The 13889-nt window shown below is 52.3% G+C and overlaps 1 protein-coding gene across 3 annotated transcripts in view; it reads right to left on the bottom strand.

The window, feature by feature from the left end:
* Positions 1-13889, bottom strand: part of ZBTB16 (zinc finger and BTB domain containing 16) — a 54682-nt gene that overhangs the window by 9474 nt on the left and 31319 nt on the right. For all 3 annotated transcript variants that reach the window (XM_066564307.1, XM_066564308.1, XM_066564309.1), the window contains one exon: positions 9208-9294. In XM_066564307.1, coding sequence (XP_066420404.1) covers positions 9208-9294 — 87 coding nt within the window. The remainder of the gene's footprint in view (positions 1-9207; positions 9295-13889) is intronic.

Here is a 13889-nt window from a genome sequence, read left to right as displayed (position 1 = left end):
GGGGACAAAGGGAGTGGTGCCACGATGCTGGTGAAGCCATCCCCACTGAGCCCCAGCAGGGTGGCAGCACGGGGCTGGCAGTCCTCAGGCTCGTGGCATCAACATCGAGATGTGCAAACCAAACTGCCCCTCCCTGAGTCCTCTTCATAATGCTGCCATCTTTCCCTGCCTGCCCTCAGACCCATGTTATCAGACTTGAAAAATTAGCAGATCCATCCAATGTTGGAATAATCAGGAGCACGGAATGAAAGGCTGTGGAGGGGCACACTGGGAAGGCTCCAGCATTATCACGGGCATGAGCATGCTCACGTCTAAGGATGCTGACAGAGCCTGTTGCTGCCTCATGCACCCTAAAACCCCCAAACCCTCGGCTCAGGTCCTGATAATTCAGGGTCTTCCACAAGGTTCCCTCCTTCGGTCTTCATGTTTAACATCATGTCTCACATGGTTCATGTGCCAGAGGTGACCTGACACTGCTGCTGTCCTTACAACAAAGGTGAGCGGCTCCAAAACATCCTGGCCATGCAAAGCAGGAGCCCAAAGGCTGTTAGCACTCCTGAGATGAGATTTCAGGGACATTTGATGATTTTTGCCAGCATGTCAAAGGCTCTCTACCAGCCTCTACCTCCCAGCCAACACTGCTGGCTGCTGCTGCAGGGGAAGCTGCAGGAACAGCAGCACTGGGGAGCAAGGTGCCATGGGCGGTGGGGACCAGAGAGTGGCAGAGAACCCTCCCTTTCAGCCCTGCCTACAGGAAGGTTAGGAGAGGCAACAGGGCTAGCAAGGGGCCCATTGCCTGGAGCATCCATCTCACAGCTCCAGCACCCAAGCTCAGGCAGAGCTGCCCCGAAGAACAGCCTGAAGGTGCCCAGCTCAGCTTGCCACAGGGGACCCTGGGAGCACGGTGCACGTCCTGCTGTCACTGAGTTGAAAAGCAGGCACCAACACAGCCTGGGTAGCACCAGCACTGAGACTGCAGGACTCACAGGACGTTGCCCCAGGATGATGGTGGATGCATGTGCAGGGTAAAAAACCAACCCAGTTTCAGATTCTGTTTTCATGATGATTATGAAACCCAAAGTGGTGTTTTTGGTGGCAGCACTGAAGTGCACCCACAGGCAAGTGCAAAGGAGCCCTCCCTGAATGCTGCTGTTGGGACACAACACCTGCAGATGCCAGCCTGGATGTAGGGGTGTTGTGCAGACCCGTGTTGTGTGGTGCCACCTACTCCAGTGCTATTGAGAGGTGATGGCATTCATTACTGTGCTGAGTCAAACAGCCCCTACAACCTTCATGGTTCACTGGAGAAAGGGGGGAAAACTCCCATAAGATAAACACAGGAAATGTGTGCATTTTGTACCAGAGTCACCAAATCATCCCAGTTTCAAAGCCTGCCTCTGGACTCCACAGCTCGGCTTCTGTGCTAATTAACATCTTTATGGAAGGCAACTTCTCCCAAGGGGGCATTTGTTTGATTATTATTATTTACTTAGAGATAGCACAGCTTTCTTCCCAACTTTAACTGACTATGGAAAATTAATTCTTAAAAAGCAGCTGATGCCGCCTGCTCTCCTGCCCCTGCTGGTTTTCCTCCTGGGCTGGATGTGGACACTCTGGCTGCAACAGGAGGCCAGGCCAAACTTCTGGCACTGCCTGCTGCCTCCATGCCAGTTCACCCTTTTACAAATGCTGAGGAAAACTCTGGCGTCTCAGAGCAGTTGTACAACATTGACCTTGCAAGCAGAGGGGACTAACAAACCCCCCCAAAGAAACGCCTCATTTTTTGCTCCTGCAGTGATGCACAGGGCTGCTTCCCACCCAGCCACACTCCTGCTCTCCCCACTGCCCAGGGCAGGATGCACGTGGAGGATGTATGGGATGCTGGTGCCTGCAGCAGCCTGGGCAATGCGTGTCAGGCCCTGAGCTGCAGCTCTGGCATGGGCAGCTCATGCCTGCTGGGGGTGATTTATTCCAGGGGCCATCTGGACCTGGGGGACAATGTGGTCCCGTATCCTCGTGAACTGGCTCATTAGTCACACCCTCGTAGCTTGACCTCTCTGTCTTCCTTTGAGTATGGTGGGACAAGAGCATCCCCTTCTTGCCTCCCTTTTGGTGGCCCACTGCTCCCCCATGCCCAGTTGTGCTCTCCCCACCACCCTCCATCTCCATCACTGTCACCATTGCCATCATCACCACCTTCCCTCACCGTGTTTCCTGCGATTGCTCAGGCACAGTGATTATGGGGGCACGTGCGGGGAGGGAAGGAGCCAGGCGACGATTAGCGGCGGTGGCTTTATGGCAACAGGCACACAACTCATTCGTTTCATGTTTTGCAGAATATAAAAGCGCCGAAACATCTTAATTTTAAATTCTTATCATTGAATTTACTGCTTTTCTCTCGCAATGATTTGTGTTGCTTTTTAATTTTTACAGTCTCTACAGAAGCCAGATGCTACTGCCTAGGGCCAAAATAATAAAAACCCGCTGCAGTCGCGAGTTACAGAACAAAAAGGAAACGCGCGGCTGACAGAAGTTAATATCTCAATTTAACAGTGCTGCTCCGCTAATGATCCTTTGATATGTGTTTATTTAGAAAGGTCTGATCTTGACCTTGAAAGCAAACTAAACCGCAAAGTCTTTATGAGAGGAGAGAAAGACTTTATTTATAGACTGGCTTTGCGTCAATCACGGCGGCAGCTGGACCCGCGCGGGTGAAGCTCCGCGCTGCCTGTGGGCCCAAACGGGGCCTTCAGCGGGAAATGTGCTTTTGGGAGGGTGTGGGATCAGCTGCCATGGGGGACTGCAGCGTGTCCCCATCTCCAGGGCAGGGTGCTGAGCACACCATGGAGGTGCAGTCCAAGGGACATGGGCAGCTCCAGGCATGTGAGGGATGCTCTGGGGGGACAGCACTGGTCCAGACACACACCTTCCCCAGAGCAAGTCACCCTGGAGCGTTGCATGCCTAACCCCTTCTTCCAGCACTGGAAAGTGCTGCCTCTGCTCCCTGGTCTACTCCCTGAATGTGGTCCCCAGGCTTGGAAGGAAGGGATGTGCTCAGCATCACCCCAGCCAACACTGACAGAGCCTGAGCAGCATTTCCTCCTCTTTCCGAAGAAACTGAGTGCTATGCAAGCCTGGCAGAGGGAGTTTTTAAGGGCCAATCCTTTTTATTGCATTTCCACCTCCTGGCTGGGGGAGGTGGGAGGTTCCTGAGCTTTTAATGCTTCTAGCCTGGGATTGCACTGCGGACACTTCACACCTATGGTGTGCTGTGCTCTCCAGCCCATTTTCCACTTTTTTCAGGCCAAACAATTGTTTGAAACCGTTTGCAGTCCCTAAAGCCTTCTGGCCGAAGCTGGAGGCACATCCTCCTGGCAAAGTAGTAACCCCAAAGCCTTTTTATTGTACTGAATATCTATCAAAATATATCAATACATATTAAACCCATTCAGGCAGACTCATGATCATCCTTGGCAATAACCATCACTCAGTTGTTCCAGCCCTAAAGGTACTGATGGAAAACTGCCCCCTTTCCTGGCAAAGCACATCATCTGGCCAAATGCAGTAATCTGGTATCTGAACATCTATGTGCAACACCTCCCTTTTGTGCTGCTTTCCCCTAAGCTCACACCATTCTGGAGAATGCCAGATTCAACCTTGCTATTCCCAAGGAAGCTGGGCATTGGGACACCTCTGCCCTTCCTGAGAACCAGGGTTTCTCTGGGGCAACCTCCAGCAAATCATGGTGGCATTTCTGGCCACTGCATCAGATGGGAAGCTATCACACATACTCATCATCACTGCACTAGCTTCCCAGATTTCCTCTTCCAGTTGAAAACTGGACTGAAATCAGCTGAAAAAACAATCTGACTTTCTGCTGAAAACCCAGAGTATCTCCCCCACTGCTTCTGAACTGTTGTTTAACTGATGTGCCAGAAACTGCTCCATCTCCCAAAAAAGTTTTGGTGAGGAGACCAAGGGGTCTTTCCATGGAGACCACTATCACCATTACCACTGCCATCATCCCACCTGGCAGAGAGCACCACCTGCCCATTGCCAATCCACTCCACTCATGCATCTCTCCTGTTCAAGGCGGCACCATCCTGGCATCCTCCAGTCCCACGGAGCTGTCACGAAGCGCTGCTTCCCACCCCAACAACAAAATGACCTTTTTGGTGCTGAGGCGGCTGCCTGGCAGAGCCTGGCCGCTGGAGCGACTGGCTGCCGTGAGGCACAAAGCCGGGACTCGCAGCATCTGCTTATTATTCCTGCACCCCCATCATTAAAAAAAGAGAAAAGATGAAAAGGCCCCATTGGCAAAGCCGGGGAGACGTGGAGCGGCACCGAGCGCGGCCTGGCCCCCAGTTGTTGGGGGTTTTTGTACAGCGGGGAGACGCGAATCCTGAGGGACAAAAGTAACTGCTAAGGTAAGTTAAACCTTGTCGAGATGAACTTTCCTGCTACTTTTAATTAAAAGTTCTTTGGAATTAAAAAGGACACTATTCAGGAAGGGCTGAAAAAAAAAATTCATTGACACCAGCCCGCCCCCCTCCCCTTTTTCCCAAGGAAAAGAAAAAGCTGTTTTTGTGTGTCTGCTCACCCAGCCCGCACTGTACAAAAGGAAGCGGATTTGCAGCAAGACACATGAGATGACCCCCTGACCCCGAGCCGCTGAAAAGTCCTCAATGGCATAAATACCAGATAATCAATCACATACCAGGAGGGCCGGTCCCCCTGCCCTCGCCCCCGCCGCCGGGTTTATGAGAGATGCACTGTAAACGGACACCGGCTCCTGACGGGAGGCCCCTCTCGGCATTCCTCTGCTGGACCAGGAGACCCCGGCCGCCTCTCAGACCGTGTTTCATCCCTCTTTTATAAAGCCCAGCATGGAAATGCCGAGCATCCTCAAGCTTGCCATAGCTGATCCCTTGTGCTTCAGAGCAAAGGGGGACAGAGACACCTCTCTGTACTCTGGAGAGATGGCCAAGCATCCTCTGTGCCACCACAGGCCAGCGTGTGGCCAGTGCTGAGTTGGGCATGCAGAAACCAGGGAGATACCAGTCCCATTTACAGAAGGCTTTTCTTTTTGGGGGGCTGGCTTTGTGAAGCCTTCGTGGGTTCTAGCAGTGAGTACCATGTCATGCTGTGTTCCCCTATGGGGCTCTGACCAGCACCCTGAATGCCAGCAAAGGAAGGCAGCCAAGGCCCTCCGGTGCTCCAGGGCAACAATAGATGTTAAAGCTTTCAAGGGAGGGAGGGAAAAAACTTGCAGTGATACCGCACTAGTTTGGTTAAATGGGGAGCCACTTGGCAACTAAATTTGATAATGCTTTTGTCCATGGGTCAGAGGTTAAATATGTTCACACTAATCCCCTTCATCTAGAATTAAAGGACAAGAAAGATTTCTCCGTAGCTTAGTGAGAGGGCTTTTCTCATCGTGCTTTAAATAGTATTTGCACAGGAAAATTAAAGGCAGACCATTGGCCCCGATGCCATCGTGGCTGCACGGCTCCGCCACGCTCCCACCTCCTCGCTCCTTTTGGTGAATCCACCAGCTTGCATGATGCCTGGCCTCATCACATTTCCTCATGTGTGCACCAAGGAGCACAGGGAACTCTTGCTGCCATTTGCTGTCAAAGTGGCAAGGGCAGCCGTGGTTTGGGAGGCAGGGAGATTCCCGGCTGCAGGAATGCGCGCCAGGACTCAGATTTCAAGTGCTGTCACAGGACATTACTGTCAGACAAAGGGGCTCTGTGCTGCGCCCCTAGGACCCACTGCCCCCAGACCCTCTGTGAGCTGGGGCCGGCACCTGAGCGTCCAGAATCCACTCTTGCACCAAGAGAAAATGTCCATCGCACATGGCACCGCCAGCATACCCTCCCCCCGCTGGGGCTGTGCAGCCCAGGCGAGCACGGGAGGGATAATTACCTCTAAGCATACTTAATGCTACAGTGCTTTATCTCTAGCTATGGAGAAAAGCATGATCCAGAGGTATTTCCCCCCAAAGTCTCGTTGGGCTGCTCTCAGAAAACCCTCCTGAGTCCTGTGAAACGGTAACAGAAAGTCACAGGCAGCCCAGGAAGATGTCAGGTTGGTTTTGGTAAGGATGTGTGCCAGCTGCTTGTGCTGGCTGCTTGTGCCAGGAATTGCTTTGATCAAACTGTGCAAGAGGATGCAGCAGGACAAGCCACAAACAGCATCTCCGAAATCTGCTGCTGGAGCAGGGACATTGCAGATGGCTGTCGGTGGCCAGTGGCACCACTGAGACAAGCCCCAGCCACTGGCAGAGTCATGCATGGATCCCAGTGAAGCGCTGGCCTGACCATTAATCGTGGTGCCACACCGAGTGTGAGGCAAACGGAATTTGTTTTTCTGTGTGATTTATAGCTCACATCACCAAACTCACGTGTTATGTTCCACTTGCTCAAAATCTGTCATTTCCACACTGGAAGAAGCAGTGTGCCATACATCTGCAGCATCACTGCAAGGTTTTGGGCTGGAACCATTTTGAGGCAGAGAAAGCAAAGCAAATGTGAGGAGATAAGACAAATATGTAATAAATTTGACTCGATGTACATTTGCCAAGAACAGGGGTGGTGCGTGCCCGTGTGACAGTGCAGCTCCGGCGCAATGCCCCCTCCACCTCCTCCAGGCGCCCACACATTCCTTGGCAAACCCAAGACAGTTATGGGGTTGCTGGGATGCTCTTCTATGGAAAAACACCGAGAGCTCTGGCATATAACGCAAAAATAATTTAAATTTTTTTAAAAATCCCCGTGCAGTCGTTGAGCAACGCTTGCCATGGGAGCGAGCGCGGGGGCATCCTGCCACCTCTGCTCCCGGGTTCCTGCTCTCACGCGCCAGATCTTTCTCCCTTTGTACCTCCGCTTATACTGCACGACTGTTTTGAATCTCTAAAATAATGTGACAAGTTAATGATGGCACAATTATCTAAATGTTTAACAGACATGTTATCTAAGTGAATCGGATTGAGATTCCATCCCGCTGACAATAAACATCAATGGGAGAGCAGAAAGTGATAGGCAAATTATCGCCAACCCTGCAATTTCAATGCTATTAAATTTGGAGGAATAACAGCCCTGAGGCCTGTAAACTCTGAATAGAATAGACCCTTGTGTTTGGCCAACTATTAAATCAAAACGCTACCAACATCCCAGCAAAAGAAAAAACCAGGGGGGAAGAAAAGGGGGGAAGATATAGAGCTTTTCAATCTTCAGTTACATGTTGGTTTTATTAATTCTTTTCTGCTAGTGGTGTCTCAGGGCAGAGGATACGAGGGATATGAGGGATGCGAGTGTGGGCTGTAGAAAGGGAATGCACCCAGGGGATGTGGGCAAGGGAGAGTGAAGGGTCCTGCTCCATCCTTAGTGGCGTGGCCAGGGGCATGCCAACCCCACAAATCAAAAATCCAACTACTTGCTGAGGCAGACGTGCTCTATAGTGGGTGTCGCTCATGCCCACGTGAAACTGGGTCAGGAGTAAATCTGTGCTGTCCTGCTGACTGACACCGGCTGCCGTGTGCTAACTGCCTTGGCACACAGGAGGAAACTCAAGAGGAGTCACCTCTGATATTTATAAACGTCGGCACGAGCCCAAAGCCCGTTAGCACCAGCACCGCTCGTGTGCACATCCCGACTCCCAGCGGTGCTGCCTGGGGCTACTCAGGCTGCCATCTCAATGCATTCTGTTTTTTCCTCTACATTTGAGGAGAAGGGTAAGGAATTTTCCATGCTCTCTTCCCCAGCACCAAGCCTGTGCTTCTGGAAGATGAGCCAAAACAGTTGCTGCTTTTCCTATTGCAGCGGGACGGGGGCCAAGGACAGTGCACACCCGGAGAGGGCGTCTCGGCCCCGTGTCTGTGAGGCTGCACACAGCCCTGCCAGTGCTGTGCTTACAAGCAGGAACTGTTTTTTAAATTTATTCTTGTTTTTTGCCTTGCCTCAGGAAGTGGGGTGTTAGTTTTCTGCTGTGGAGACGAGCAGTGCTTGATGCAGCACATGTACAACAGCCTGACTTTGTGTTACCATCATTCAAAGCAGCTGGAGGCAGTAATGACAAGCTCCCCTTGGGTCACTGTGTCCCCCTGCTCTGCTTGCCCATTGCCCTTTGAGCTTTGGCACAATCCAGCCCCAAGGACTCACCAGCCAAAGGGGGTTTAATCCCTACAGGAATGTCAGGGTTGTTAGCCAAACTGCTCTGCATCTGCAGGATGGTTTGGGGTGCAGGCATCATTGAGCTCCATGGCTGGGCTCCCACTTGTCAGCCCATGATGCTCAATGGGTCTGGGAAATAGAAGGAAAGGGATAACTAGCTGCAATTTGCTCGGCCACTTTGACCCCCCTGCCTGGGCTTGGGTTGTTCAGCCCTGTGCAGCCAGTCCCTCACAGTGCTGGCAGCCCCTTCTCCTCAGCCTACAGCATAGAGGGCTTCAAAACAGACCTGGAATGGCAAAACTCAGCCTCCAGCTGTCAGGGCATGGACAGGGAGGGCAAGTACTTTAAGATTTATGGACTGGTGTTTGACCAGCACAGCTCCATGACCGGGTGACAGCCGGTGACACAGCACTTTGCATCCGTCCTCACACCCCCAGCGTGAAGTCGGGCGGGTTCTCTGTGCCAGCCCCGAGCACAAACTCACTGCTAGTGGCATTTCTATCAGGGCTTTCAGCACTGAAAGATGAACCTGTGCTCAGTTAAACTGCTCCCGATATAGCACAGGAGGAGCAGGCGCTCTGTCCTGCTCCAGTCTGGATTTGGAGGGTGAAGGGCTCCACCTGGGTCTGCCCGGCTGTGAATTCCCCCAGGCAAACCTTTCCCAAGCACAGCAGCTTTTGCAAGAGGCTGAAGACATCCTTGTGTTCCTGATGGTGGCATCACTGAAGGGCTGGGAAGTGCCAGAGCAGAAACATGGCAGCAACCAGCTTCTGGGAGGTGTTTGGACAGGGACAAGCTTTGCTTGCAAAGGGGACAAACGACCTCACATTTGTTCTGCCATTGTTTCCCATGTTAATGCTGAGCAGCGCTGTAACAGCACTGCACCAACTGGTGCCTTAATCTGTGCTTTAGTCTAAGAGGAACTGGGGCTGCCTGGGCAGCGCAGAGGCAGGAACTGCAGAAGGTCCAGCTCTCTGTTGGGCAAATGTTAAAACCTGCACCTAACTGAGGGGTGGAAGGGGAGGCCACGTACCGGTGTGCGTCTGCCGGTGCGTCTCCAGGGCATCTTCCTTCGAGAACTGGGCGCCACACTGATCGCAGACCAGGGCCTTGGCACCCGCTGGGGAGAGAAAGGGACAGCAGGGTTATTCCAGGGACAGAAGGACGCACACCTGAGCGTGCACCTGCACACTGCTGCTGCCATTAACACTCCAGTGCCATGGAGAGGTTTCATGCTTAATGTCCCCTGTGCAGCCAGCAAAAGCAGCGCCTCATTCAGCCCTGTGCTCCTGTTCCTTGCACATCACAGCAAAATACAGAGCTGCTTGCCAGGAAAAGATTATTATTGTTTTTTAAAATCATTACATATCAATGCATTTCATTAGCACTGCAACTTATCCAATTGCAATTGGTTTCCTGTTCCTTCCCATTGTGGCTGGTGCTGCTGGTACCCAAAGATGCACCTGATGAGGGATGTGGCTGGAATGCAACAACTGAGCAAGAAGCTCAGAGGCATCTCTGACTATTGGAAAGAGATGTGGGATTTGGGGCAATTCTTAGAAAATTACTATCAATGTGCTGCTGGTTTGGGTGAGGAAAAACCCAGGACGCCCAGCAGCAGATAAGTAACTTCTAGATGAAACCAGATTAATGACACACCATATCCAACAGCATTGTGGGACAAAGCCACAGCCCCATTTCAAGGTTTGATTCATCTGTTGTGAGGAGTTAAATGTTACAGAGCAGGACTCAAGGTGGGGGCACTGCCTCACAGAATGCTGTGCTGCCCATTTTCAGGGGTCCACACTGCCTCTGCCCTCTCCTTCCTACCCCACCGAGCCCTTCATCCCAGAGTCAGGGTGGGGTCTGGGGAAAGGTGGGCAGAGAAGGCGACAGGGAGAGAGGTATCACAAGATGCATTGAAAAGAGAATTCCTTTGCCTTTAAATTGTCTCGGTAACGGCTGGCTCGCAGGCAGAAATATTTGGCAGCGGCGAAATTAAAAGTGATAAATTTTCTCGCCAAGAGCTGATCAATAATAGAGGTCTCATCTGTTAATCAATATGACAGTCTGCCTGTTTACTGTGCATATGTTGTTCCCTGCCGCCCTCGCTGCGATGTCAAGTTTGCATTCAAAACAACCCGAGTGCACCTGGGCCGCTGGTGTCTCCAAAGGGGCAAACACGCCCAAACTTTGGGGTGCTCTGGGGTGGCTCCCTCACACCTGCCAGGGGACCACGCGCCCAGCGTGCCGTCAGGGATGCGGGGCACTGGGATGCGGGTGCTGCCGGGGGTGCCCTCTCCAGGAGCAGCAGGGAGAGGAAGAGCGCGTCCCTGAAGGTGCGGGCTGGGGAGAAGCCAGGGCCCGGATCGATAGGGCAGCAGCCGGGCCGCCCTCCGCCCGGCACACGGCGCGGGCAGGCGCAGCCGGCAGTTGCCAAGGCAATGGCTCTCCATGGCTCTCCATGGCCGCTCAAAGCTCCGCCGGCCCCAGCGCAGCGATCCACGAGGATGTGGCAACCCGCGATCCGCGAGGATGTGGCAACTGCGGCAGCAACAGGTTCTCCCCGGGCAGGGCGGCCGTGCCCGGCACTCCGGGCATTCTGCGCTCGCAGGGCCTTGCTGCACCCGCAGGCTGAGACCGAGCACGGGCCCGCTCCACACGGGGCTTGCTTTGACTGCCCCCATTTCCACATGGGATTAGCGGGGAGGAGAGACGCGCCAGTGCCCTCCGCAAGCTGCGGCCAGAGGGGCCGCGGGGAGGCACGGCCAGGCGAGGCACAGGCAGCCAGCATCTGGCTGGGGGGCGGGCGGAGGGGGGGAGGAAGAATTCCTGGCGAGGCGAAAATAAACAGGGCGAACGCAGGGAGGAGCCGGGCGCACTGGCTTACATAAGGAAGCACAGTGTGTACCAAAACAGCGGACCCAAAAAAAGCCGGAGCTGTCAGAACAATGAGTACAGACGCGGGGCATTTACAGCAGGCGCTGCCGTACAGTTTTATTTACAGTACCTCTTATCAGCGCGGGAACAGCACGCCGCCTGCCAATTTCCAAAGGCCAGGACTGCGTGTTCTTTCCCTCAAGTAGATGTGTACTCCAGGCGGGAGGAGGTTGTTTTTTTTTTTTTTCCTCGTTTTTTTTTTTTTTTTTTTTTTTCTTTTCTCATCAGCAAAACAAAAAACTGATACGGAGCCAGAATTCCTGTAATGTACACACGCCGGCGGGGAGGGGGAGGAGGAGGAGGGCGGCGATTGAATATGTAAATAGTTCAAGGTTAATTTTACTATGTGAGTCACTGGGAAAATGTCATCCAACATCTGAGCTTATTATAACAGGGCTCAGAAAAAAACCACCACGGCTTGCTGTTTGTTATGAAAGGGAGCAGGACACGTTGGAAAGCGGAGCTCATGGCAGGGCTCTCTTCTCTCCCCCCCTTGCCATTCTCCCTGCTTTAAACAGAAACCATCAGCGCAGGTTTGGGCAGGGTATATTTAGCCAGCGCCTCGTATCGCCTACAACACACAGATATCTGCAGATGATCTTATCGATGGGCTGGGACGGGACTCCGCGTGCTGCCAAGTATCGGCCGTGTTTCGGCGCGAGCCTTGCTGCTGGCACCAGCCCCCTGCCGTACATTTATATCCGCACAAGCAAATTTATAGCCCCTGCCTAATAAAGGTCGCTGGTGCAAACGGGTGAGGAGCTGCTGCTGCTCCATCCTGCGCAGTCACTGCCGCCCCAAGCGCCCCCCAAGCAAGGCTGGAGCTGCCCAGGTCTGCAGTGCCACCAAAGCCACAAGGAGGGGCAGAACTCAGGTTGGACTTCATGATCTTGGAGGTCTTTTTGAGCCTCTATTATTTAATTTCCCCTCCAAGAAATGTGAGGGAGCAGGCTGCCGGGCTCTTGGGAGTGGGATGCCCCATGGATCAGGACATGGGCAGGGGCTGCAGCTCCCTCCCAACCAGCCAGGCTTAGCTCGCTGGGTTGGATGACAGAGCTCATCTTGTTATCCACCATCAACCCAACAGTCCCTCCCAATGCCCATCCTTTAATTACTTTATTGGGGAGCAGAAACTTCCGTGGGGCTATGGAAGAGGCACACTAAACTCTAGCTCAGGAAGAGAGAAGGAATAAAGGAAAAAGAGGGACTGCCAGCATCCTCTGGAGGAGGAGGAAGATGGCTAAGGGAGGAGGAAGATGGGAAATTGCTGAGGAGAGTGGTGGGGGAGGATCCAGCCTTCCCTGCTGCTGGTTTGGCACAATGGCCCCATCAGTAGAATGTGACATCCCCTCCCTCAGCAGAAGCGATTAATAAAAATTTGGGGTTGTATATTATTAACAGGCTGTAATTGGTGAGAAGATGGAGATGTGAGGGGGGAAATATGGATTAAAAAAAAATCGGCAAGAAAATTTATGCACTGCTGTTGCTTTACTACCTAATTAATTCAGTAATTTCAAAAACAATTTTATTTATGTTCCGTTTACCACATCAGAAGTGCAAAGAAAAAAGCACCAAACCACAGTGATGCTAAAATAATACCTCAAGGCATCTATTTTTAATCAGTGAAAAAAAGAGGGAAAAAAAGAGAAGAGCCAGCCCAGCTTCTATACAATCTCTGCTGGGCAGACCACCAACTCGGGGAGCGCAGCAGCCGAGCCCTCTGTGAGTGCCTTCCTGGCTGCCGAAAACAGAGCTTGTCAAAAAAAAAAAAAAAACCAAATCCATAATGGCCTGAGGCTCCTCTCCAATCTATTTTCTGCTCAGCTGGTTTTAAATGAAGTTATTATGAGTCATTAAAACACCCGCAAGCCTGTGGAAGTCAGCCAATTACAATTTTAAATTTAGCCTGTTCTCTATCCCATTCTCTTGTTTTCTTCTTTTGCCCACATCAAGCTGCTTTTGGATTTTTATTATTGCCATTATTATTATTATTATTATTATTATTATCATTATTATTATTTCCCTTCTCCCCTGTTTCACCCAAGTGGAAGAGACAAGTCATGAAAATCTCTGTGCTAAAAAAATACTGTAGAGAAACCCAAGAAGGGCTTAAAAAAGACAGAGCTGCAGAGCAGGCCTGGAGAGTCAGCCTCAGCTCCTGCTTCCCCAAGTGCCATGGAAAGGTAATAACTAATATCAGAAAAAGTGAGGTGTGGGCATCGCAGAGTGAGGAGGGACCTTGCGCTGGAGTGCCGGAAACTCGTCTGAGATGGATGCTGTGGCAGCATCTCATGGGCTGCCCTGGGGAGCCTTGGGAAAGCACCTGGAGTGACGGAGCAGGGGCCTGGGGGCGGGTGAGGTGCTGGTCAGCAGCGACACCATCACCCGACCTTGGCCAGGCAGTGCCACCAACTCCTGCACCTCACAGGGACTGGTGGAGCAGGGAGCATTTTCATTAAAAAAACCACAATTATTAATGATAATAATTGACTTGGGATCCCAAACGGGCAGGTTTTTACACAACCCCCTTTCCTGCTGCCCCTGCCATTGCCGCTCTTTCCAGCAGCATCCTCTCCACAGGGAAAAAATTACAGACCCCATCCCTGGCAGCCCCGCACGGCGAGCGAGCACGGCGCGTACTGCACAGCCCATAAAACTCCAAACAGCCTCCAGACACTCCTGCAATCGTCCTCCATCAAAACACTTTGTCTTGCATACAGAAATGCGGCGGGGCGCCGCGCGGAATACCAAATCAGCCCGTGACGGTGCGGGGAG

Source organism: Molothrus aeneus, chromosome 22, assembly GCF_037042795.1.
Source record: "Molothrus aeneus isolate 106 chromosome 22, BPBGC_Maene_1.0, whole genome shotgun sequence".
In the NCBI taxonomy this organism is placed as follows: Eukaryota; Metazoa; Chordata; class Aves; order Passeriformes; family Icteridae; genus Molothrus; species Molothrus aeneus.
Note: the sequence above shows the minus strand (reverse complement) of the source record. Positions and strands in the feature narration are given on the sequence as shown.